General features: G+C 38.5%; 2 protein-coding genes across 3 annotated transcripts in view; one reads left to right on the forward strand and one right to left on the reverse strand.

Moving 5' to 3' along the window:
• FBXL13 (F-box and leucine rich repeat protein 13) overlaps positions 1 to 5,768 on the forward strand; it is a 70,844-nt gene extending 65,076 nt beyond the window's left edge. The window contains 2 exon segments of the mRNA XM_068670167.1: positions 5,096 to 5,188; positions 5,190 to 5,768. Coding sequence (XP_068526268.1) covers positions 5,096 to 5,188; positions 5,190 to 5,379 — 283 coding nt within the window. The 3' untranslated portion in view covers positions 5,380 to 5,768.
• Positions 5,769 to 7,773: 2,005 nt separating this feature from the next.
• FAM185A (family with sequence similarity 185 member A) overlaps positions 7,774 to 24,346 on the reverse strand; it is a 48,288-nt gene continuing 31,715 nt past the window's right edge. For both annotated transcript variants that reach the window (XM_068669873.1, XM_068669872.1), the window contains 3 exons: positions 19,005 to 19,100; positions 16,790 to 16,924; positions 7,774 to 8,178 (listed from right to left, as the gene is read on the reverse strand). In XM_068669873.1, coding sequence (XP_068525974.1) covers positions 8,063 to 8,178; positions 16,790 to 16,924; positions 19,005 to 19,100 — 347 coding nt within the window. In that variant the 3' untranslated portion in view covers positions 7,774 to 8,062. The remainder of the gene's footprint in view (positions 8,179 to 16,789; positions 16,925 to 19,004; positions 19,101 to 24,346) is intronic.

The raw sequence follows: 24,346 nt of genomic DNA on the forward strand, positions 1-24,346 counted from the left end.
ACTTCCTAATAACTTTCTGACTTACAGTTTTTCTCATATTAAGCCTCAAGGGGTTTTCTCTAATCCCAGATTACTGTTGTTGATTTCCTTTTTCTGTGCCTTTATATCTTTGTTTAGAGCACTAAGCAGCCTTTTTGTGCTCTGGTTGCTTATACATCCTCCTGTAGAAATGAGATGTAATAGGAATGAAAGTTTGAGCAAGTTCCAATTTGATTGGTGTGCCATGACCAAAGAGCTGAGTTGATTTCTCAGAAACTCACTTGCAATAGTTTGGATTTTGCATGATCCAAGATTGTGCCTCTGCCTGAATCCTGTATGCTATGGGGTCTCTGAACATCTTGATTAAACTCTTCTGTCCCGGCCAAGGAATTTCCCAATCGGTTATTTTTACTGTAAAGAAAACCCTAGAGAGTCACAGATTTTTCAAAACAAAAAGCAGCCCTGAGACACACATCTCCACCCAGTGTTATCTTTCCCTAAGAATCTTATTCAGATTCTTAGATATTCACAGAAGGTATTGGAAAAAGCTGCTTTCAGGTGTAATTTATATACTACAGGCAAGAAACATACATTTCAGGGATATTTCGTTCCCTAGTCAAGGAGATGGAAGATATATCTCTTTAAAAAATTAGACGAATCTGGAGAACTAAAAATGCTAGTGGCTTTGATTCTAAATTAGCAATAGAATAAACGTTTTTAATTTGAAGTTGCTATCTTATAGCAAAATCTGTAAATCATGTATACTTTATTTTGCCAAAGGAATTCCCCAGTGCTTATTATTAAACACTAACCAGTCCTAGCAGACATCTTAATTGAATGAGCCTTGCAAGTATCGAGACATATCTCATGTACTGTCACATACTTTTTCAAACCTTCATTTTTACCATTTGATTAAAATAAAAAACATATGTAACCACAAAGTTCTTGAAGTTTAAGTCCAATGCAGCTTCATAGGAAATAGTTATGAGCATAAAAATTGTCCATTCTTTCCAGTATCAGGTAGCATTTGAGCTTATATTTGCCAGCATACTAGCCTGGTGCCAGGTTTATTTAAATGTTAAATTTAAAAATTGGCCTATGGACTGACAATCCTGCTGCATATTTCTGTATCTAGAGGCTAATGGCCTTTTAATTAATGACATAAATAATCATGGATAATCTAACTGTGGGACTGATACTGGTGCAATTTATTTCTCCTATTAGAGGAAGGGAAAGCCAACTCTCCATGTTGTAAAATGTGGCTTCTGTAGGAAAAGGCTGTGTCAGTTGTGATTCACTTAAGAGTAATCCTGCAAGAGGCAGCACATTGACAGCTTCAGAGAAACTTCACTCTTCATTGTAACATTCTCATTAAACTTCAAAACACCAAGTACCATTTAAAGTTAGCTGAAGAGCTGAGAAAGGTGTAGGTCTCTATTAACCTTATTGAGTGCAAAACTGCCATCAGAAGGCCTTGCTAGCCAGAGCAGTGCTTCTAACCAAAAGGATATCAGGTACGCTGGTTTTACCAAAAGCTGCTCTTTGAGATCAAAAGGAAATCACAGAATTACAGAATCACAGAATTTCTAGGTTGGAAGAGACCTCAAGATCATCGAGTCCAACCTCTGACCTAACACTAACAGTCCCCACTAAACCATATCCCTAAGCTCTACATCTAAACGTCTTTTGAAGACTTCCAGGGATGGTGACTCCACCACCTCCCTGGGCAGCCTGTTCCAGTGCCTAACAACCCTTTCAGTAAAGAAATTCTTCCTAACATCTAACCTAAAACTCCCCTGGCGCAACTTTAGCCCATTCCCCCTCGTCCTGTCACCAGGCACGTGGGAGAACAGGCCAACCCCCACCTCACTACAGCCTCCTTTAAGGTATCTGTAGAGAGCAATAAGGTCGCCCCTGAGCCTCCTCTTCTCCAGGCTGAACAAGCCCAGCTCCCTCAGCCACTCCTCGTAGGATTTGTTCTCCAGGCCCCTCACCAGCTTCGTCGCCCTTCTCTGGACCCGCTCAAGCACCTCGATGTCCTTCTTGTAGCGAGGGGCCCAAAACTGAACACAGTACTCGAGGTGTGGCCTCACCAGAGCCGAGTACAGGGGGACGATCACCTCCCTAGCCCTGCTGGTCACACTGTTTCTGATACAAGCTGAAATTATGAAATGCTTCCTTCTTTTTGTCAGAACTGATATGAAGTCAGTTTCTTTTAAACTCATGACTACTTCTTTAACAAATGACTCATCAACAATTACTTTTACAATTCTTGCCTCTTAAATGGAAATTATATTGCTTCTTAATGGCTAAAATATGTTAGACATTAGGAGAACATTTTCATTTTTGGTTTTGGTTTGGTTTGTTTTTTGATGGTTGCTGTTGGTTAGAAAGGAGATTGCAAGAACACTATTTTCTTGAAAGAGCAAATATTTTCCAATATTCAGGTCTCAAGACACAAAGGATTTGGGAGTCCAACACCCAGGTAACCAGAAATGAAGACAGCCTATACATGAGTTGGTAAAGTAATAAGAATACTCTTAAGTTTTCTTCTGAGACAGCCACCAAAAATATCATAGCACTGTCTTCTCACGCACTGTAAATTGACCTTCAGGTGTGACATGGGCAGAAACTTCTCTGCTAAATGGAAGCTCCTGGACTGCCATGTTTCAGTTTTCATGTGCACTTGAAATGTATACTCTAAAATAGCTCAGCTACAGTAGCTGGCGTGAACCTCGGAATACTCCAAATTGTATGTAATCTGACCACTTCTTGTAACCTGGAGGATGCTTGCAGGATGCTTGCTGCTTTTATTGCTAGCTGCCTTGTCTCCACTTGCTTCTGCAGCTTAGTTTCTCATGCATTTTTTTTACAGTTTGTCCATGTCTAGAGTTTTCTTTTTCAAAACTTTTCATTCTTGATTTTTGCTTATTTATTTATTTATTTATTTGTAACCTCACCTTATAACCTCTAAATCTCTGCTTTAATTATAAGAGACACAGTCAAACATTTCTGAATTTTGGAACAGCTCAAAAGTCAAACCATGATGCAGAACTGTATTTCCTGGCTAACCCCTCTCAGTGAAGGGACAGAAACTTTGGGTAAGGATTGAATTACTTATTCCAATATTGCTCAAGCCATGGTTTTGGTCCAGTAATTTTGTCTGACTTATACCATGTGATACTTGCTTCTAAAGATAATTGTAATTACTTACTGAAATGCTTTTATTCATCAGTGTGCTCATTTAAGATACCATATAAACAAATAGACAGGCCCTATCATGGTATGGCGTATCTTAAATAAACAATGCATTTTGCCATGTGTTGATGATTAACGAATGGCTGTTTCTGGCAAACTAATCAACTGTAGCTCCAGGCATGGGACAGCAAAAGTTTCCAAAAAAATTGTAACAGCTCTCCCTATACATACTTCAGACAGGCACTATACATTAGTTTCCATGAAAAACAGGAATTTGGACTTGGATGAGATGATTTTTATTTTATAGCTTAGAGCTTATAGCTCGTATAACTTGTGCACACATTCCTCAACAGTACAGGCCTCCCTAATATAAAAACAGATCCAGCCTTGTGTTCATGTGGCTAATACAGTGTGTCAGTGTTCTACCTAAAAAAATACCCTGCCGTGGTTGAAAAGGAGGCCTCCCTGCCTCACTAATTGTGTTCCTTTTCCAACCCTCACCTCTTCCCCTTTCCTGATGTGGTGGTGCAAGCAAGACAGCTGTGTATGTCTGGCTCTTTTGTAACCACCTTCTTGGTTTTTACTTAGAAAAGCAACAAATAATAATATTACTGATATCGTAGTGACATTACTGCCAGAAAACAGACACTTCCATTTGGATTCTTTTTTTTCCTAGTGCAGTCTATAGGCCATATACCATATGAGCTGAGGAGGGAGGAGGGCTACCATGCAGTGACTGTGACACACCAGGCCAGGCTGTGTCTCCTGAAGAGGATGGGAGATGTGGAGCCATCTCTTCCCCAGCCAGCACATGCGTGTGCTTGGCCCCAGGGAGCTTTCTGGCCTGCAGGCAGCAAGGCAAGAGCCAGAGGGGAGGGAGGCTGGGGGGCGGCTGCTCTGTGCAGCTGGGAGCAGGCCAAGAGCCAAGTTGCAGAAGCGGTGGAAAGAAACAGGCTTTCAAAAGACTGCAAGCGATGGGTCGAGTTTCTTCAGCTCAGGGGAGCCAATGGAAGCTGCTGGGCTGATAGGGAGACACGGTGCCTGGAAAGGAGGGAGAGGGGAGGGTTGCTCGTGAACTTATTGTTAAGGTCTGTCACTCAGCAGGCCTGACTTTCCCCCATTTCTGTGTTCGTTGTTTCTGTGTTCTAACAACACTGCAAGGGGGCAGTGGCCACAAAATGCTGGGGCAGATCAGAGGGGTCACAGAATTAGGAAATGGGCGACAGCTGAGCAGGACAGGGAGACATGGCACAGGACATGCTTTGGGGCCCCAAAAGCAATCCTCTTCTGGATCAGCTATCGCAGGCTCCAGTCAGCAGGAACAAACACAGATGAGGGCCACCAAGGCTGTCAAAGGGCTGGAGCACAGGGTGTGAAACGAGCACCCGGGAGAATTGGTTTGTTCAGCCATGAGGAGAAGGGATGGGGTGGGAGAGGCCTTACTGCTGCCTGCAACTCCGGGACCAGGGGATACATAAAAGAGGAGAGGGTGAGACTCTTCTCAGAGGTGCACGCTGCTGGGATAAGAGGTAACAGACACAAGCTGGCATACAGAGTGCTCTGATTCCACACAACAAAGCTATTTTTTAATCAGTCAGACACTTGAACAGGATCCCAGAGAGGCCGTGCGATCTCCATCCCTGGAGATGTTCAGGGCTCAGCTGGCACAGCCGTGCCCACCTGGTCTAGCTGGAGCTGGTTCGTGCAGCACTAGGGCTAAGTGGTCTCCACAGGCCCCTTCTAACCCAATTTATTCTGTGACTTTAACCAGCTACCATCTTTCCTAGTTTCCACGACACCTCTTATAATACTGAGAGCTTCAGTTACGACAAAGAAGCTTTTAATGTTCTTTGTAGGAACAGCCTCTGAAAAATGTTTTTCCCCTTGACATATATATTGTTTTAAACACTTGCTGCAGGCAAGCTGCCTTGAAATATACAGCCAAGTTGGAGAAACAAGAATATAATGATGCTGATCCTCCTGCCCGGCTTGGGTATGGCAGGGGTGGTAACACCTTCACCAAAAAACACAAGTCAGAGCCTGACTAAACAAACTCTTCCAAATGAAGAAATCGCGCAACACCTACAGCTCAAGGTTGGTGTTGCTGTGTTTTTATTTATTTATTTATTTATTTATTTATTTATTTTCCCACAAGAGCATGAAAAGAACAAGGTGTTTTTCTTAAAATTAATCATCCTTTAATAAAAGACTGTTTATTGAATTAGTAAGCATGCATTGTGAACCTTTCTTGCAGCACGTATGCCTTCAAGCAAGACAGCTGCATTGAAACGCGTTACTGACTTTCAGATGTTGGTTCAAGCTGTCTTCATCTTTCAATATGGAGAAGTTTTTGTAGTCTCACGCAGAGTAAGCAATAAATAAATCTGTATGTGCTTGGGATTCTCGTTTGCCAGGAAGGTCTTCTCCAGAACATAAACACTCAGACTTCCCACAGAATTTCACACTCATCAAGTAGTGCTCTTGAACAAGGAAGCACAGTGACTGCCTATTTGTTAATACACAACTATACGTGCACATGTACACACAGTTTTAAGCACAGTTCTACTTTTCAACAGTCACATGCGCACCCAGAGCACTAATTATTACAAAGGCCTCTCAGGCTGCAAGTTCACCTCTCTAAGCCAGCTGATGGTTACATTTTCAGATCTGAACTGCAGGCTAGCTGGCAGCTGACAAAGCCAGGAGCTTCAAAGGAAAAGAGCACAGATGAGAAAAGTGTTACAGACAAATCTTTCTCCAGCTGTAAGAATATGTTTTTCCCTGAAATGGGCCATGAGCATACATGGGATATGCTCTTCAAATCATGATTACTGATAACCCACTAATCTTTCCTTGTCTAGATATAGTTTCACCTCATTATAGCAAAATAAAGCATTATTCAAATGTCTTTGGTGGAAACTTCCAAACATTTAACTTCCTTCAGCTCATTGTTGGCATTTTATGTTAAAGTTCTAGTGGCCTCACTATTTAGTGAGCCTCAGCATTTATTAGCTTAGAAGGAATATAATCAGAGTGGCTTCACTGGTAGCATCATTTTTTCTGATGGCTTATTTAAACTTGTAGGAAATAACTGGCTACCCTGATGTTTAATTACAGCACGTTTTAGAATATGAATGCATTATCTTGCTGAATTTTGAACATGGAGGAAATAACATGCTTTCCTACTATGTTTTCCCTTAAATAGCTGATGCAGCAGTCCCAATAAATAAGACCTTAATTGCTGAGGCTGACAATCTTTGTATTCTGGGTGAATAATGAAACCATTGAATTGACTCAATTTTGTGAAAGATCTACTACACTTATTTTCAAATACAGTATAAATTTAGGAGTGCTTCTTTCACTTTGTCTGCTGCAATGCTCAGGAAGTAATAGTTTCAAAAAATGTTCACAAAACCTAAAAGTCTTACACATTTATTAAATTTATATATTTTTAACAGTAGTATAATATTTTTAGTAATAACTAGTAATATTATATTGCTTTCAGTAATTATATTATTACTGTTTTATATATTAGCATATTAAAAAATATATATAATTTGCCATAGACAACAGTGGCCACCCCATCCAAGCAAACAGTACACACAAAGGGAAACAATGTGGAATCTTTTACCACCCTTAATTAAAGTAAAAATGCTGCCTTTTACTTCTGCAGAACATTAACAAGGGGCAGCTTCCCCTTTTGGAATCCGATAGGAAAGGAGAAGTTCATTTTATGTTGATTATGATCTAAAGTACATACACACATATATACAATTTAAAACCCGAGCTGACACTCTAAATTCTTCTACTCTCCATCCACTCAGTTGGCAGGTATTCCTGCATTTTGGTTGTAAAACACAAACTTCAGTACTTCTTTTACAAGAGGCCCTACATAAACGGAAAGGCTTTTAAAAGCTCCATTAATTTTACTGTGTGCTTGTATCACAGTAACACAAAATCCTCCACAAAAACAATGGTCTCTTGTGCAGGGCACACAGACTTCCTTCGCCTACCTCTGCCTTTCTGCCTCCAAGAGCTTAGAGTCCGGTCATGTAAGGCTGACAGTAAATTACTGGAAACGTAGCAAACAGATTAAATTAATTAGCCCAATAGCTTCCAATAATAGCTTTTATTTTAGGAGAATATTCAAATGAAATCTATCTGAAGTCCTGGCAGTGGAGTGCTCTTTCTTGAAATCAACCAGACCTCTTGCACTTTTGAGAATTTATTTTTTAAGTTTTTCTATATAGACAAATGGTAGACAGAGCTAGACTTGCTAATTCTATCCACAAGTGGTTCAGGACAACACAGAATTGGTGTCATCATTTCATACAAGTAGTTTGACACATAAAGTGCCCATTGACAAGGCAGAAACTGCTTAGGAGTTAAACACAAAACAAATAAAAATTACAGCTCTGAAAGTGGTTTTATCCTATCCAAAATACACAATTTGGTTGAAGAAAATTCTCCACATTTTGCATAAACCAATATAAGTCCCACAGGAAAGATATATTTCTTTAAAATACGTAATATAGCTTGCAGAGCAGATTACCTTAAAAGTAAATTTTCATATTTTCAAATACCAGGTGTTTTAAGTTTGTTTTTTTTTTTTATAGCCCCCAACTTTTATTTGAAAGTTACCAGCTTTTAGACTGACTTGGATATACAAATTCTGAATATGTAAAATGGTGTAGTTCCTAAAAGACTGGAAAAGTAAACCAAACCTGTTAACAACCAGCCACAGTCACAGGCAAATCTTAGTTTAAAAAGCCCTCATTTTAAATAGTGTTTGTCTCTTATAAGAATTCGTATCAACAATGTTTCTTAGTTTTAGAGAAATGTTCCTTTACAATTTCTTGATTTGATCGCTTTGGCTATTTTGCCTTTATGAAATCTTCAGCTTGACAGACTGGATCCAGCTTTGGCTTTTAAGACGTACTTCGCCACTTTCTGTGTCAGCCTTGATCCACTTGTCTGCTTCATTACTTTGATTCATGTGACCTGGAAAAGAGAGTTCTGTTTAGTTTCTTCTGGCACTCAGTAAATGTATCACTTTCATACCACATATCTTCAAGCTCCCTGGAAATATTTTAAAAACTTTTTTGGTAGAATTTATGTATATTTAACCAGAGCTTCTGACACTTCCTTTTCGATATAGTTCTTTGCATACATCCCATTTCCTATATTTTGTTATTACAGTATTTTTTTACTGTGTTTTTTTTCTATTATACAATATCATAGACATATTTCCTAGCCCATAATAAAAACCACATCAAACGTGGGTCTGGTTAGGTAATTTGAAGTTTTCATCACTGTTGTAAACATGGAAAAGAGATGCTGTAGGCCCTGATGATCCAAATGACTAGATGTGTTACTATTACTGCTTTCTTATGCTAATGGCTTAAAAACCCCCACAACCCTGAGCTGTCTGCCTTCTTATATGTTTCATATAAACTTAGCAAGCAAGGTCACACTTGGAAAAACTCACTGTGTAACAAAGGAGAAAGTTCAACTTACCCTCATTTTACAATTTAGAAATTGAGGCCAAGAGAGATTAAGTGACCTTCCAAATTATACAAAAGATTTGTGACCAAATTGGGAATTAAACAGATTTTTTAAGTCCCAAATTGGTACCTTTATCAGAAGATCAACCTTCACTCTGGTTTATTTTTACAAAATATCTTTTATTATTATTTCAGTGTTCATGTGCCTGAGTGAATTCTAAGTTTAGAACTAATTTGAGCCTGGAATAGCATGAGAGATGGCAGGAAGGCAGATTCTGAAACAACTTTACAAACATGCTCTGCTCTGACCTGTAACACAGCTGAAGTAAAATTTTGGCCATGTCAAAACCAGTGGCGAAACTCCAACTGACATCACCGCATTGGTTTCCACAACTCAAGCCAACGTGCCAGAATTTTTCAATTGCATTTCAGCTTTTTGGTACTGCTAACTGGGATTACTTTCCGGTTATGGGCCAAGCCCACATCAATGCACTAGCAGGCTGAGGCACTGTTTAGAAATACTGGATTTTCAGAGGAGTCCAACACTGACTGAGTTCGCCCATTGAATGAAGAAGTATTTCTGTAACCTTTACTGACAGACTGCAACACGCCTTCAAGGATCTCCACGCAGATGTCCCAGCACAATTTCTGCACTGCTGGCTACAGCAAAGTAGCAGGATTCTCAAGCACACCACACATTTACTACATCCATCCTACTCGAAAGGTAGGATCTAGAAGGCAGAATCCACAGTTATATCCTCCACCTAACTATGGACTTAAAATAAATCTATGATGGTCATCAGAAAGTTGAACAAGTGTGCTGTATTCAATGATTCAATTGCCCAGAGAGCTGCTTTGAATCAGTGATTTCTACTAGTACTGGATCAGAGAATAGAGAACAGAAATGAACACAAGTGTCTCTAGCCCTTAAAGTATTAGAACAGACTGAATTTTAAACAGGAAATAGCCTCCAGGTGTCAAAAATGTGAAGGAACAAAGTAAGGCAAAGGAAAATGTCTGCTGGTCCCGTAGCAGTTGAGCACTGAAAACACAGTTATTTTTCTAAGGGGAGAAGACAACAAATGCAGGACAACGATGTATTTTCATAAAGTGCATACTGGAGTGCTTGGTCCTACTCGTTTCCCCTCTCTCGTGTTCTTGTCACCATGCACACTTCTGCAGAAGGAACAAACACTGATGCACAGAATCAGCCCTGTTCATTTCATCCTGATACATTTTTGTTAAAATGATAAAGAAAAGTTTTGAAGAAACACAGAGACAAATTAACGAGTCATTTCAATGCTCAGTTGTTGTCTGAGCTCTGTTTCTCATTTTGTATTTGCTACGTGAACTTAGAAAAATGTTTTGTTCCTTATGCTTCTTTTGGAGATTTGCCTGTGAAGGGAATGCAAAAATATAAGACCGCCTGCAGCAAACTCAGTATCAAGTTCCATTCCCCAGGGATGCAGATCTTCAAAGTATTTTAAGGTTATTAATCCTATTGCCAGTAGCAGGTTCAAATCAAGCTTCAGATATTTAAATGGCTTTGTCTAGGAGGCGCTAATCAAGCAACAAGGCTTAGCTGGAGACTTTGATCACAATTCGGTCCTAGCTATATTCACTGCCCATACTGTGGGAACATAAGAGGATTTTGAGGATGACTTTGCTAGAGTGATTAAATCACAAAAGCCAACCGACTCTTGGATTGAGAGTACAAAACGAAAGGATTTCATTTCAAAACCCACCAATCAAGACAACAGCATTGGGAAAAGGTAGATGCACCAGCATGCTACGTGGCCAACTTTTTAGTATAAGACTTGGGAAAAGGGAAGTATTTAAAATGCTGTTCACTGGTGTTGTCAGCACTGTGGTGCATCTATCTCAACAATGCTGTGAACAGATTGAATTAAACGTAAGCTGAAACCAATAAAAATCTGTAGGATAGTGTCTCATCTAATGTATTTTTTAAAATTTGGACTAACTTCTTATTTGACTTGAAGGAATGTAATCATTTCCAGATAGAGCCTTTTTTGTTTGTTTGTTTGTTTGCGATATAATTTAAGGATCAAAGCTTCACAAAGGGACAGTGTTTAGAGGGACAGCGTAAAACTGTAAAACAAAGCTCTTCTCACTCAATTCCACTGGCAAAGACTCAATAAAAATGCTTCTAGGAAAGAAGCAAAGTTCTGAAGAAGCGCCTTGAGAACAGAGAAAACAATGAGAAAAGAGCAAGCAGTGTTACGCCTCGGATCAGAGCTGTGATTGAATGCAGCAGAGACAAGTCAGCTGCAGAGGGGGGAAAGGGAGTGGTAGGCTTTTGCAGCTGTTAAGTTTCAGAACCTGAAGTTGCAGCTGAGGGCTGATACAAGCTCTTTCAGTTATTTCCCTTTTAAAGGCAAGTGTTTGCTTCACGATATTCACTGCTCCTGCAACTGTGTTTGTGTTTAATCCATGCAACTAAAAACGTAGAGGTTACCCTAAATGCTACAGAATTTCTGATACCAAAAGCAATAAATACATCCACAAAGCCTTGTACACGGTGTAAAACACTCATGAAGTCAGCTCTCTTCTTGTACATTGGCTAAGCTGAACCTCAAAACAACCCCAAAGGTGAGCCCCCAGCACTTCACAGGCAGCTCTCCCAGTACCATGGGATGAGGAGCCGTTCTGTGAGCCGTGAGAAGTTACTGCTGAAGGAGACTGAGGTACGAAACAATCCGTCTAAATCACAGACAGTGCAGAGAAGAATCCAGACGTAATCTCCTACAGATGCAAAGCCCTTATTATGTCAGTGCATGTCTGAGTGGATGCTTGCGAGTGGAAAGGTGCCGCTCACCACCAGCTACCTGGAGAACTAGATAGGGTGAAAAGACTTGCACAGAGTTATTGGAGAAACTTGAAGAGTCAGAGATAGGATGGTGGTATCAATGCCCATCTTTCCAAAGGGATCTGATATCTGGACAGACTCACTCTCTCCAAAGGCGTATAAGGAAGAAGGCCACCTAATGAGTTCCTAGTGATTAAAGGAATAATTGGACAATGGCTCAACCCATACAGTAGAGGCAACATGTATCTGGAAACTTTCACAGGAAAAAAAAGGGGTAGAGAAGACAACAGGAGATTCCTCCCCATCCCCAGGACAGACAACTTAGGAAAAGTATAAGTTGATGTGAAAGAGAGAGCCCTATTGTGCGTGTGCATGGTCACCAGATAGCTTACAGAAACACTGTTTGGATATGGCTCAGTGAAGTGTTAGTGCTGTAGATTGGTGGGATTAGTAAGAAAAGCTAAGAAACCTGTAAACTGCTGCAGCTGTTGTCACGCTGGCTGAAATAAAGGAGCAGATATGTTTCTTGACTTGGGAGAAGAAAAACCTTCACAGTAAATACATTTCCTCTTTGTAAAGAGGGCAGAAAGATATGAAGAGGGTGGTTTTCTAACCTCTCGGAAGTTTATTGTAAAGACAAACAAACATCCAGTCACTGAGCGGCACCTGTGACATGGTGGGACTTTCACCAAGGAGACTCATGCAACTACCAAAAACCAGATGGAGCAAGAAAACACCAAAGTTAAAAGCTCACTTGGCTCCAAGTAGATGGATGGCATCAGGTCAAAGGTGGCTGCGGGGTATGAACCTGGCACTGGAACTGGGACCAAGGGTACAGTAAGATCTGGAATCAGATGAGTCGCTGGCACCACTCAAGAGACAGAAGATTTACACCATGTAAATCTGGATTATATTCCAGTTAGATTTGGAAATTGATACCATCAGCTACAAGGATCCAAAGGAATGACTGCAAGACTTTTTCCAGTGAACTTACAGCTGTCAACACACAAGCTAGCAAAGTTTGCATGCCCACTGGCTGCAATCATTTACTCCCCAGATTTATCCACCCACATGCCTCACAACCTTCCTTGCAGATACTTTAAAGTAGGTGGGAGCAGATGGCCACATCAGCTTAGGACAAGAGGAGGCAGGGCTGAAGGCAATTTCCAGAGGATCCAATTAACCTGACATGCTTGACTGGGCTGTTTTTCAAAAATCTGCAGTACTGCAAGTACTACGTCCTCTGCTGACAGTTACTTCCCTTACAATTACTACCATAAAGCTTATCTTACTATTTAGCTAAGCCTTCTTTACTGCAAGGTCAAATTGCAATTTCTAGTTACATTACCTGTGTGCAGAGAACAATGCATTTTTCCCACCTCTGCAGCAATTTCTTACATAGTGAAGAAGTTCACCTTCCCTCAATCTCATTTTCTTTAGAAGAAAACAAGACTGGTTTTCATTCTCATGTTTTTAGGCCTCTGAGTATTTGTTCTTCTTCAAAGTTTCTGCAGTTGTCCACATGCTTTTCAAAGTGGACTCCAAACTGGACTCATTCCAGCAAAGTGTTACTAATGCCACCTAAAGCCACGGGATTGAGTTTTACAGAACAGTTCTGTTAATACACTATTTTTTATTTTATTTTTTTTGCAACTGTATAACATTCTTTCTTCCCATTTACCAATGTTTCTACTGAAACACTCCTTACCTTGGCAAGGCACAGGTTTCTACCTTTGCACTTTGAATTTACATATCACTCACTTTTAATTTTAATCTTTCCTTTTAACATGTTTGTAACCCGTAAGAGTCTCTTAAGCTTAGACCTTCTAGTGGCCTTCCAGTACCTAAAGGGAGCCTGTAGGAAAAAGCTGGGCTGGGACTCTTTGTCAAGGGATGTAGTGATACAACAAAGACGAATGGCTTTAAATTATAAGAAGGTAGGTTTAGATTAGATATCAGGAAGAAATTCTTTACTCTGAGGGTGGTGAGGCCCTGGCACAGGCTGCCCAGAGAAGCTGTGGATGCCCCATCCCTGGAGGTGTCCAAGGCCAGGCTGGATGGGGCTTTGGGCAACCTGGTCTGGTGGGAGGTGTCCCTGCCCATGGCAGGGGGTGGAACTGGGTGGTCTTTAGGGTCCCTTCCAACCATCCTATGATTCTACGCTCCTTTTCTGCTTAAATCACAAAATCCCTTATCAGCTTGCTACCATTCCTAATTCCATATTTAGTTCCAGATATAGTTAATGGTCTGTGCAGGCTTCTTAAATGAGCTGATGTAAGAATACAGGCAGACCTGGAGAAACAGGTAAGGCAGAGTCATTTAGCAGCAAGATTTAAGGGCTTGAGAAGGCTACAGAACCTTGTCATAAGAACCCTCTCTTCCTACCCTTTCCACCAAGGAATGTAAAAAAAATGTCTTAACACGATTACCACCAGAAGTTACTGGTATTATTCAAATACTCTCAAACTAGATGGCCAAAGAAATGTTTTACAGATAGAAGCTGGAGCAGTGCTTAGCATGAAAACTCTGTTTTTATAACTGTTATTATACCACCCTACAAGAGTGCCTACTGATGTCAAGGAAACAGATGCCTTATCCTTGCAGATTATCCTTGCAAAAGAATAAACTCCCTGGCATTGCTTCTATCCCTTCTTTGACAGGCATGCCAATTTTGCAGGCAAGCCCTTTACTCTTTCTTCTAAAAAATAAAACACCTTTTCACAGTCTCATCACTCTGCCTCTGAAGCTCTCACTCCAGGCTCTCATCTTCTTGCTTTGATTACACCCAGACCTTTTCCTTGGCTATCTTGCAGAACCCTGGATGTCATTGCTTGGGGGACTGTAGCATGCTGCCTTCCTCACTCAGTGTGGAAGTGGGAGCCTTGAAGCAAGGTGAGGACATGGGTGATCGCTGCAGTAAAAGCAGGAGCGAAGGCCTTCCTGGAGCAGGTGATAGTGAGGTGCACATTCACTCAACCCACAGCGCTCTCACTAGAAAGCCTCCTCTCTAACCTCTCACACGATACTCCCAGAGGCAAAGAAAGCTTCCTGAAGGCAGCCAGTTCCAGTGTTACCCACATGAGAACTGGCCAGTCTCTGAAAAGCCATCTATTTTTAAACAAACCTTTGACCTCAGAAGCATAAAAATCTGAGCTGCCATGCCTCTCGTAATAAGTTTTTTTTTTTTTCCCACTCAGCAAAACCCCTCCCCTCTCCCCATTTTATGTTTATTTAGTTGCAGCTAAACAAAGATCGCTATAGACTCTGTAGCTAAAACTTAAACAGTAAACAATGTTTTTATGATATAGAAAGAGTATTAAAAGTTATTTTAATTATTTCAGCGTCTACTCGTAGAAGAATATTCTTATATATCACCTTTAAGAAGTGATTGTTGAGAACGAAGGGGCAAGTGCTTGGCTGCAGAAAGAGTAAGTGTCCCTTTGGGTAAAGTAAAGAGAAGGAGAAGCAGGAAGCTTCTCCCTTGCCATGTCAAAGGAACATTACTAACTTACTTGGCAAAGAAAGCCAAAGAGCTATTTCCAGAAGGGTAAGAAAAGGAACAAAGCACGCGCCAAAACCAAATAATTCATCTCCCTTCAGGTTTGTTGCTTCTTACAGAGCAGAGAAAAGAGCAGGAGAATCTGATCATTGGTTGTATTATGAGAGAAAACACTCAACAGAGCTAAATCCCTAGTGTAAAATGAAGACAAGCCATTTCAGCCCAGTACTAGTTTAGCTGAATTGCATCCTGCAGAAAATTCCTCCCAGGGTCTATTTTCCATTTACCTGTATTCTGATCATTTTTCATCTGCATGTAATAGTTTTTTTTGCACAATGCTGTAACCTCTTAAAACCAACTATGATCAGTGGCCAAATGCTGGTGCTGATTTTGGCTTTGAGATCTGTATATGTGAGGGTTAGCTAATTTGGAGCCGCTTTTGGCCTAAACTGCCAGGATCATTTATATACAGTATGGTAGGCTGAAAAATTGCTTCCACTTCAGCGATGACTGCGCTATATAAACACTGACTGGATCACGAACCCAGAGAAGCCATTCATCTGTGTATATTTGAAACACTGATCTTATCTTTAGCATTGCCAGAGCAGCAAGATGACCGGCCAGTGGTCCTCATTCACTGGAAATTGTGTTGCTTTACTGCTGAGGCTGTTCGTTACCTAGAGCATGACTGGAATCTGGGACCCTTCTGCAGGTTACTAGCCTGAGGAGTTTTAACCGTTGTTTTTAAAAAGCTGTAGTTAATTACCACTAATAAACTTGGATGCTAATTACTGTTCAAGGCAGGAAGAGATACGCCTATACATTTCAAGACTATTGCATACAAGCAGGTTACATATTAAGGTTATGTACATATATTTCTAGTATTTCCTGACTTTGAGGATTTAAGAATTACCTTTTTAAATGGGGGGAAAAAAGAAGTTTTGTACATATTCTCATAGCTTTAAAACAAATTAAAACTCAAAGCCTCACTCACTCTGTTATCATATCAGGTCATACTGACATAACACTTCCACAAACAAAGCTGGAGCCTTCCAACATTACATTAACATTGCCTCTTGAGCAAAGTGAGTAATTGGTAACACTAACAGCCTTAAATTCTGGATGGACAGGTCTGGAGGGAGAGAAATACACACCCTGACAATGGTTTTCTGAAGCAGGAAACAGCAAGACTCGGGGTTTGCATGTTCGAAATAAATGCATTAGAATAATGTTTCCAGGAACCACAGGCACCTTTCCATGTACTCTATTCCTCCATAATCCAACGTCTGCTCTTCTCCCAGCTATCTCCCACCCATCACTTCTCAGACTAACCCACTCTGTTTAACACACCATACATTTTTAAATATGCCATATATACCTTTTAATTCAACCTCCCAATGGAGATGCACGAAGAACAATTTTCATTGTATTTTAATAGACATTCCCTGGTGATTTATTATATGTGATTGCTTAAGCCAACAAAGCAATGGGTCAAATTCAGCCTTGACTTACTTCTCACAAATTCACTGGAATAATGCTGAGGGTGAATTTGGCTCTAAGATTTTTGTTAGAGCAGCAGTTGTTTGTATTCACAAATCATTTACCAAACAAAACAAAAGAGCCATGTAGTAACATGGAGAGTTCAATGCCACAAGCAGATGTGTGAAGCTGAAACAGATGAAACAGGAAGAGGCCAAGAGCAATAAACTCAAACGAAAGTGTAGATGTCTTTGACTGAGGCCAAACAGACATTTAATGGTAGCCAAGATTAGTAAGCCTTACCACTTAAAGTAACGTGATCATCTTTGGAGGCACTTTGTGTATCTTTTAACTGGATCTCTGAGCTCACATCCACTTTTCTTCCAGACAACTCTAAATAGGCTTTGAGAGAGGCAGGTACCTTGACTGTAATAGAACCTGATATAAATTTAAATGAAAGCGAGTTAGATCAACATTGGGATCAAATCACAAAACAGGCAATTATTTAGATAAGGTAAATCACAATTTTTTAAGAGCCTTCAGACACACTAACTTTTTTTCCTGTCAAAGGATAAACACAGATACATTATCCTGGTTATGTCAAATGAAGGCATGTCACATTTATAAAATGGGATCACAGTATTTCTTCAGACACTATGAAAATTAACATACACTCCTAGCATCTCACTAGATCTCACTAGAGGACCTTATTGTGGGGATTGCCAAGGGAAGCAAATAAAACAGACTTCAACAAGTATTATGACTCTAGGTTCATTTTCTAGTTGCATATTGACATCCCTGAGCATGGACATGGTATTTGATGATGAATCCAGTACAATACAAGCACATTATAAAAGAATTGCTTCTCTGGAACGATGGGATGCCACTTACAGTCTGTTAACACTAGCAAAAAAAATGGAAATTCTGACATCTGCTTCCCCAAAATACATGTTTCTATGCATCAGATTGAAGGCAAGTCCTGGGCCCCCAACCTACCACTGTTAGTCATACTTGGAATTAGTCACAATGTTTGGAGGTTGCATCCTACACATTGAAACAAAAACCAAGCAGTACTTAAAATATAAGCTCTGTAGACACTTCTTAGCTTCTATCCAATTTCAACAATCACCGTAGAAAATCACAAACATTTCTTTAAATATATCTCCAACGCTGAAACAGAACATGATGATAAAACTGATGTAATAATTGTGTAGCAGTCAGAAAGCAACCCTAACTATGCAATTTAAATTCAGACGAATCAATTGCCTGGAATACTCCTGAAGAAGAAATAACTGCCAATAGAATTTAGGCCTAAATTTTGCTGGATTCACAGAAGCCTTAGGATAAGAAAGGGGAAAGGTCTTTTCTTTAGGTCCTCCTTGGAGAGTAGCTCAGTGATGTGACTCATAAAATCCAACACATGCAACTAATTTATCACAGACTGGACATTTTCTACTCAGCAGCTGTCAGCAGCTACTCCAAAGTTACAGGGTAAATGAAAACAGAATTTTATCAACTTTGCCTATACTAAACTGTGCTGCCAGAAGAGATGTCAGGCAATGTTTTGAAAGTAACATGAATTAGCTTTTATTAAATACATTCCTCTTTACTACTAATTTAAAGAGACGTAACTTAGTGATTCAAAATGTATCTAAGAAATAATACAAAAATAAACTTATTTGTACCAATGGAACCACCTTAGTATGTGCAGAAGAATGGCACATATGATTCCAATGTATTTCCTTCATTATTTCCCTTCTGGTTAACTGCTAAATTTTAATAGGGCATAAGATTATCTCATAGACAACCAGAGGAAACTACCAAATACCGTATTCCTTTAAAACACCATCATATTAACACAAGAATGCTGTAGTTTTTGTTGTTGTTGTTGTTTGTTTGTTTGTTTTCTCCAAAAGTAAGATAAACAAGATGTCTTCAGGGCTTTGTTATTTACAATATCATAACTTCTGAATGGCAAAACTATGAATCCAACTTTAGGAGTGACCTTTTAACTAGAAAGCAAAGTTCCAGCAAGTAATCATGAGGAAAAAACAAAAAGGAAGAATGGTTGAGTAAGACACTCTCATCTCTGTTTTTCTGCCTATTTCAATAATTGGATATTTCATCAAGAAAAGGCAAGAAAAAGCAATACAATGCGTGATGTTTGCCCTTATGTACACATATATAAGATATACATATATATATATAAATAATATACATACTAGTATCATAGAGTAAACTTTTTCAAGACAAAGACTGTAATTCAAGTTAACTCTGCAGAAGTCTGCTGGACAGACTGACAAGATAAAGGATTAAAGATATAAAAATCCTGTAATCCATTTTAAGTATCATTGTCCCTTACAGAGTTTACTCTACTAGAAGTATCTAGTAACGAGGTAAAGAAACGAGGTAATGAAGAATCATGAAACTGTATTTTCTAGACAGATGAACAAAAATCTCTAATCTTTCTTTTACATCATTAGTTGCTACAAAAACGTATTTGTTGCAGTTTGCTAACCTTTCTGGGATTTCAGATCCACTTCTCTTAGTTGACTGACATAAACATCTATTGACCCTTGATGTGTAGAAGCTTTTAGACTTCCATCCGATGAATCTAAAAAGAAGAAGAAGGGATTTGTGTATCATTCATTGATTTAAAAATGTGCTGTTGTTCACTCTGTTTAAATAAATATTTGCTAGAATCTTCCTTTGTTGTTTGAACTGACTTTATCAATTTTTGTATGTTGAAGCAGTTGATGCTTCTACTCATTTACTGAATGTCAGACTTTGCTCAGAAAAACAGGTTTCTCCGTGAAACTTATCTTCCCAATCTGGAATTATGGCATGCACTGGTCTCAAAGCCAAACCCCTGCAGGACTTGTAGGATCTACTGCAGCTCAACAATGCTCTTTCTGCCCAAGTATAACAATGCCTACTTCTTTCCACAAGGACAAATTCACTTTTGTATTCTGATTGAGCATAAAATCTGAAACATTTAAGATTTATTTTAATTTCCAAAAGAGTACATTTGTTTGGACTTTGTACAGAGGAAACTTTACCCAGGAAAGTTACCACATGCAAACAACAAGCAGTTGTGCATTTAACATGTGGTTACACAGAAGAACTCTGAATTTTAAACAAATGTCTGATATAACCACTGTAATGTAATGCACATAGGGAATCAACATGCATTCTTTGCCCTGGAATAAACAGACGTACACTTTATTCTATAGCTTATTAGCTGTAATTTATGACAACAAAACTTTCTGAACAACCTTTTCTAGAAATAGAAGCCCTTAAAAAAAGCATTATTTGTATACTTGAGAAGTTGACTTTAATAATTTGCAACCTATTCCAGTTGTAAGCACACAGATTTCCACAATATTACAGTGAGGTCCTGGGCAGCTACCTTTCTAACTGCTGAACAGACTTATTGCTGATAAAAACTGCAAAGAAGTTGTGAAGCAACCGTAGAGAAGCGAAGAAAAATTACGTATGTACATGAGCAAAAGTGAAGCACGTTACTACAAAGACTATTAGGAACAAAAATATTAGCCAAAAATCTTGAAATACTGAATGAGAATGTTCTTAGTTTCTGGGGGTGTATAGAACAAGAAGCACAGCTGAGTTTTCAGAACTCGCTAAAACAACAAAAATCAAACCAGACTGAAACTTGTTATTTTAAAAGTGAAAATATTCATGGGAGAATAAGCTTGATTTATCATAACACGGATGTCTAGCATTAATTAAAGCTTTCTGTACGTAAACAAACTCATCTGGAGCTTTTCTGATCCCAAGCACAGATGGGGAAGATCAGTGTATTTCAGCAGTCGAAACATGGAAAGGGATTATCATCCCTCAGCTAAAATGAATTTTTTGGGGGAGGTTAATGTAATAAAAAAGAAAAAGTAGCCAATCCACATTTGGTCAGCTGAGAAACTGACACCATCTTTGGCCAGCAAAACAAAACAACAAGAACAACTAGAATTGGATGTGAATGCATTTCCCATCTCAGAGGATTTTATGTTAAAGAAGTTCTGGTCCATAGCTGAAAGAACAAATTAACTCTGATAATTTAAATTAATGAACTGGAAAAGCTTTGCTTGGGTAAGTAAGTCACAATGAAACATTTTCTGATAACTTTTTAAAAGGATGTTCCTAATATTCAAACAGGTAATCATACTGGAACAGGTGAAGTTTATACAAATCAAATCAACCTTTTATTAAAAATACTGGTCCCAGCAGATAGACAATTTCCCATAACAGCTATTTTTGCAAATACCCCCAATCAAATGTACTAACAGCCAATCACTGAATATCCACATAACTTTGTCAGAGATTTGTTGGCAACTGATACAGGAAATATCCAGCCTCTAATTCTTCTGTTTTAAACAAACATACTATTAGTTCTTTTTTCTGCACTGTGAAAAAAATAGCTCCTATGATACAACAGTGACCCTCTTCAGGGAGAACAACTGCTAGCAGTCTGTACAACACCATCACTTGATGGTACTTTACAGAGACTAATGTTTATTTAGTAAATCCTTCCTAACTCCCAGTCTTCAAATGTGAAAGTGGCTCCTGTAAAGTTCTTCACAGTGGAAAGATGCCTTTTGTAGCCCCACTACAAGATTTATTTTTTGCTGTTTTTTTCCATTTTCAATTCTTCAAGAAAATAATAGAACCATAAATTTGTGAGAGACTGGATTCTGTCTGAAGAATGTATAAAAAAAAAATAGGATGCAGGAAGATGGCAATAGGTATAGGTTCACTGAGGCACAGATTTACCTGGAAAATACAAAAAACAACAAAAACAAAAACAATGCAAAACAATAAAAATCCTTGAGACAAAGTAGAATGCCCTTGGAGAACACTGTTTGGGAGGATGACTTGACAGATTTTGACTTCTATAGTACAACAGTGAACAGAAAGGTTTTTTATTTTAATGGAAGAAAAAACTACAGCCAAGTTTCAAACCTTGGCAGCATTAACCAAAGACTAAAGATGACATTAAACTGCATGCCCAGCTTTGATCTACAGAAACAACAGGAAATATGTTTTATAGAAACAACTGAATGTGACTTATGGAATAATTTGAAATTAGATATTAATAGATTAATATTTACTATATCAATACATTATTATTACATTAATAATACATTAATACTATAATAATTATTATATTATCTATTAATATGGGTCTTATTATATTAACATATTAATAAGATATTAATAAATTAATGTTAATATCTAATATTAATTGCATATGAAATAAGATATAAATAATACCAAGAGACTTAAAGTTGCCCATCACTTCTGCAAAGTCTATTAAAGATGCTGTGTAAGTTTTGCATCTTTTTAACTTAAACAAATGAGAAGCAAGGAGGAAGAACAGGACAGAAAAGTGGATAAAACCAGTGCAGACAATTTCTATAACTGAAAAAGGCAAATTCAAATAAATATTTCAACAGGAGAAATTGTATTAAATAACAGAATCCAGTAGGACAAAATACATAACTTTAATAATGATAGAGACAGCATATAATTTACAGTTATGACAGAACAAAAGTAAGGCAATATATTTTTATATTTAAATACATGCCCATTAACTGAGATTAATGTGAGTAACTGAGAGCCAAAACATGAAAGAGTGCATAATTCAAATTCAGTTTCTTTAGGACTGACCACTGAAGGGGAAATACAAGGATGAATCGTTCTGCTGGAAACAGAACAGATGACCATCTGTTTAAGAGTTGCACTCTTGAGCAACTTCAGTTATTTAAGTATTTCCTACTACCAAAAAAAAACCAACCAACCCAACAACAACAAAACAAACCAGTGAAGCAAGATGTCCTCAACAAAGTTGTTAAGCATTAAGAACAATACCTTGCCTAAGATAAAGACTTGACACATGAAATAAGATGCTGATATCACTCTAAGGAGTACATGAAAAATGCCCAGAACTCAGTTTTCATGGAGTAATCTTGCAAAAAGGTATTGCAAAAAGGTATGTAGAAAGTCTAAAGATTAGCTACATTAAGAAAAAATGACAATCTTCAACAAATAGCATCCCTGCGCAATGCATGGGGGTTGGATCTGAGTGATCTTTAAGGTCCCTTCCAACCCAAGCCGTCCTATGATTCTATGAATGTCTAAATGTTGTTTTTCACAATCAATGCTCTCTCAAAATTTAGGCCTTCTGTCTCAGTACGAGAGAACTGCCTTATGATAACACTTACAAATCACAACAGATGGTCTTAGATACCTCATTTTCTCAAAAACCTAGATAGTAACTACTTGATATTTGAATATAGTCCTCAGATAAGAGTTGAAACTTTGCTCTGAATTGCTAGGTTTCAGTTCATTTTAGACAGCAAGTCTGTCATTTTAAGTCACAAAAGCCTTTTGGTACTCCAGCATGGTTTTTGAAGGAAGAAGTTAGCAGAATACCTCAAACTGACACTGGCATCTGTTTGGGGAAGAAAAAAGACAACTGAACTTTCGTGGATGTCTGTGTGCTTTCCCGAGTACGCCCCTGCTACCCATAAATCAGTGCCATTCTTACCCAAACCTAGAAGTTGTTTCCCTTGGGCAAAAGGTAAGCAATAAAGATTTATTTATTTATTTATTTATCTTGAGCTGGTAGGGTAAAATTTGGCTTGGCAGCAGAGTAGAGAATAATCAGACGATGACAACAACGTTGAGGAATAAACAAGTTTTGGCTGGACTGAACACGAGCCAGCCCTGTGCCCTGGCAGAAAAGGAAGCCAACAGAATCCCTGACAGCATTAACTGGAGCATGGCCAGTACATCAACAGAGGAGATTATTCCCCTTGACTCAGTACCTGTTAGACTACATCTAGAACACAGCATCCAGTTCCAGGACTCCTAACAGAAGAGAGACATTTGTGAACTGGAGTCAACCCAGTGGAGAAGCGCCAAGTAGAAACTTAAAGATCAAATTAGCTCTAAGAACAAAGTACTCCACTGTTTTTTGTAAGAGTATTCAGATTTCTAATGACTTTCCTAAGTAATAATGTAAACTAGAAGTAAAAATAGGTCTGGTTGTTTCAAATTAAGAACCCATCCAAAATCCACAAAACATGTGTTAGAAGTAGAAAGCTTTTAGTATGAGGTTGGAAAACAATTTGTCTGCAGCTAACAAAGTACATGGTATTGACAAAAAGAGTTATCCCTACTTTAGTATTTGAACAATGTCAGTGTGAAACCCTATCATATGTTAGATGCTTAACATTAAGCTGAGGTTTGGATAGGGTCTTCAAAAAAAGATTTATTTTTTTAAACAGAAACAAGTAATCGCAAAATAAATATATGAGATAGAACTATTCTACAAATAACGAAAAATACCCAGTACATTATAGAGCAAAAGCCAGGAGCATTGGTTTCCTGTTAATACAGAATTATCCAAGAATTTCCCCCAATTTTTTGTTGTACTTTCTCTCAAATACTGTGAAAGAAAATCCAGCATTCTCAACTATGTTTTGAATTGTAAATAAATCTCTCAGAAAAATACATCCTCAAAATCTAGAGATCATAGAATAGTGATGGTTGCATTTTTCAATTAATTGATAAATTTCTGCCTGCAGTAAAACAAGTAACTATATGCCTATGAAAATTGAGCTGAGGAAGACAGAAGACCTAAGCTGTTCTTACAGCTATCAGCAAATCCCCATCAGCTCTCTGGCAATCCAACAAGTCACCTTGTGGCATGAATTCCTCATATGTGAAAAGTTTTCACTTAAAACTTGACATTTTCAAGTTTTTGGAGCTGAACCACTGGATCTTAAAAGTCTTTTGGAAAAAGCCTTTGGAAAAATCCATACAAAATTAAAGCGTGGA

Source organism: Anas acuta, chromosome 1, assembly GCF_963932015.1.
Source record: "Anas acuta chromosome 1, bAnaAcu1.1, whole genome shotgun sequence".
Lineage (NCBI taxonomy): Eukaryota > Metazoa > Chordata > Aves > Anseriformes > Anatidae > Anas > Anas acuta.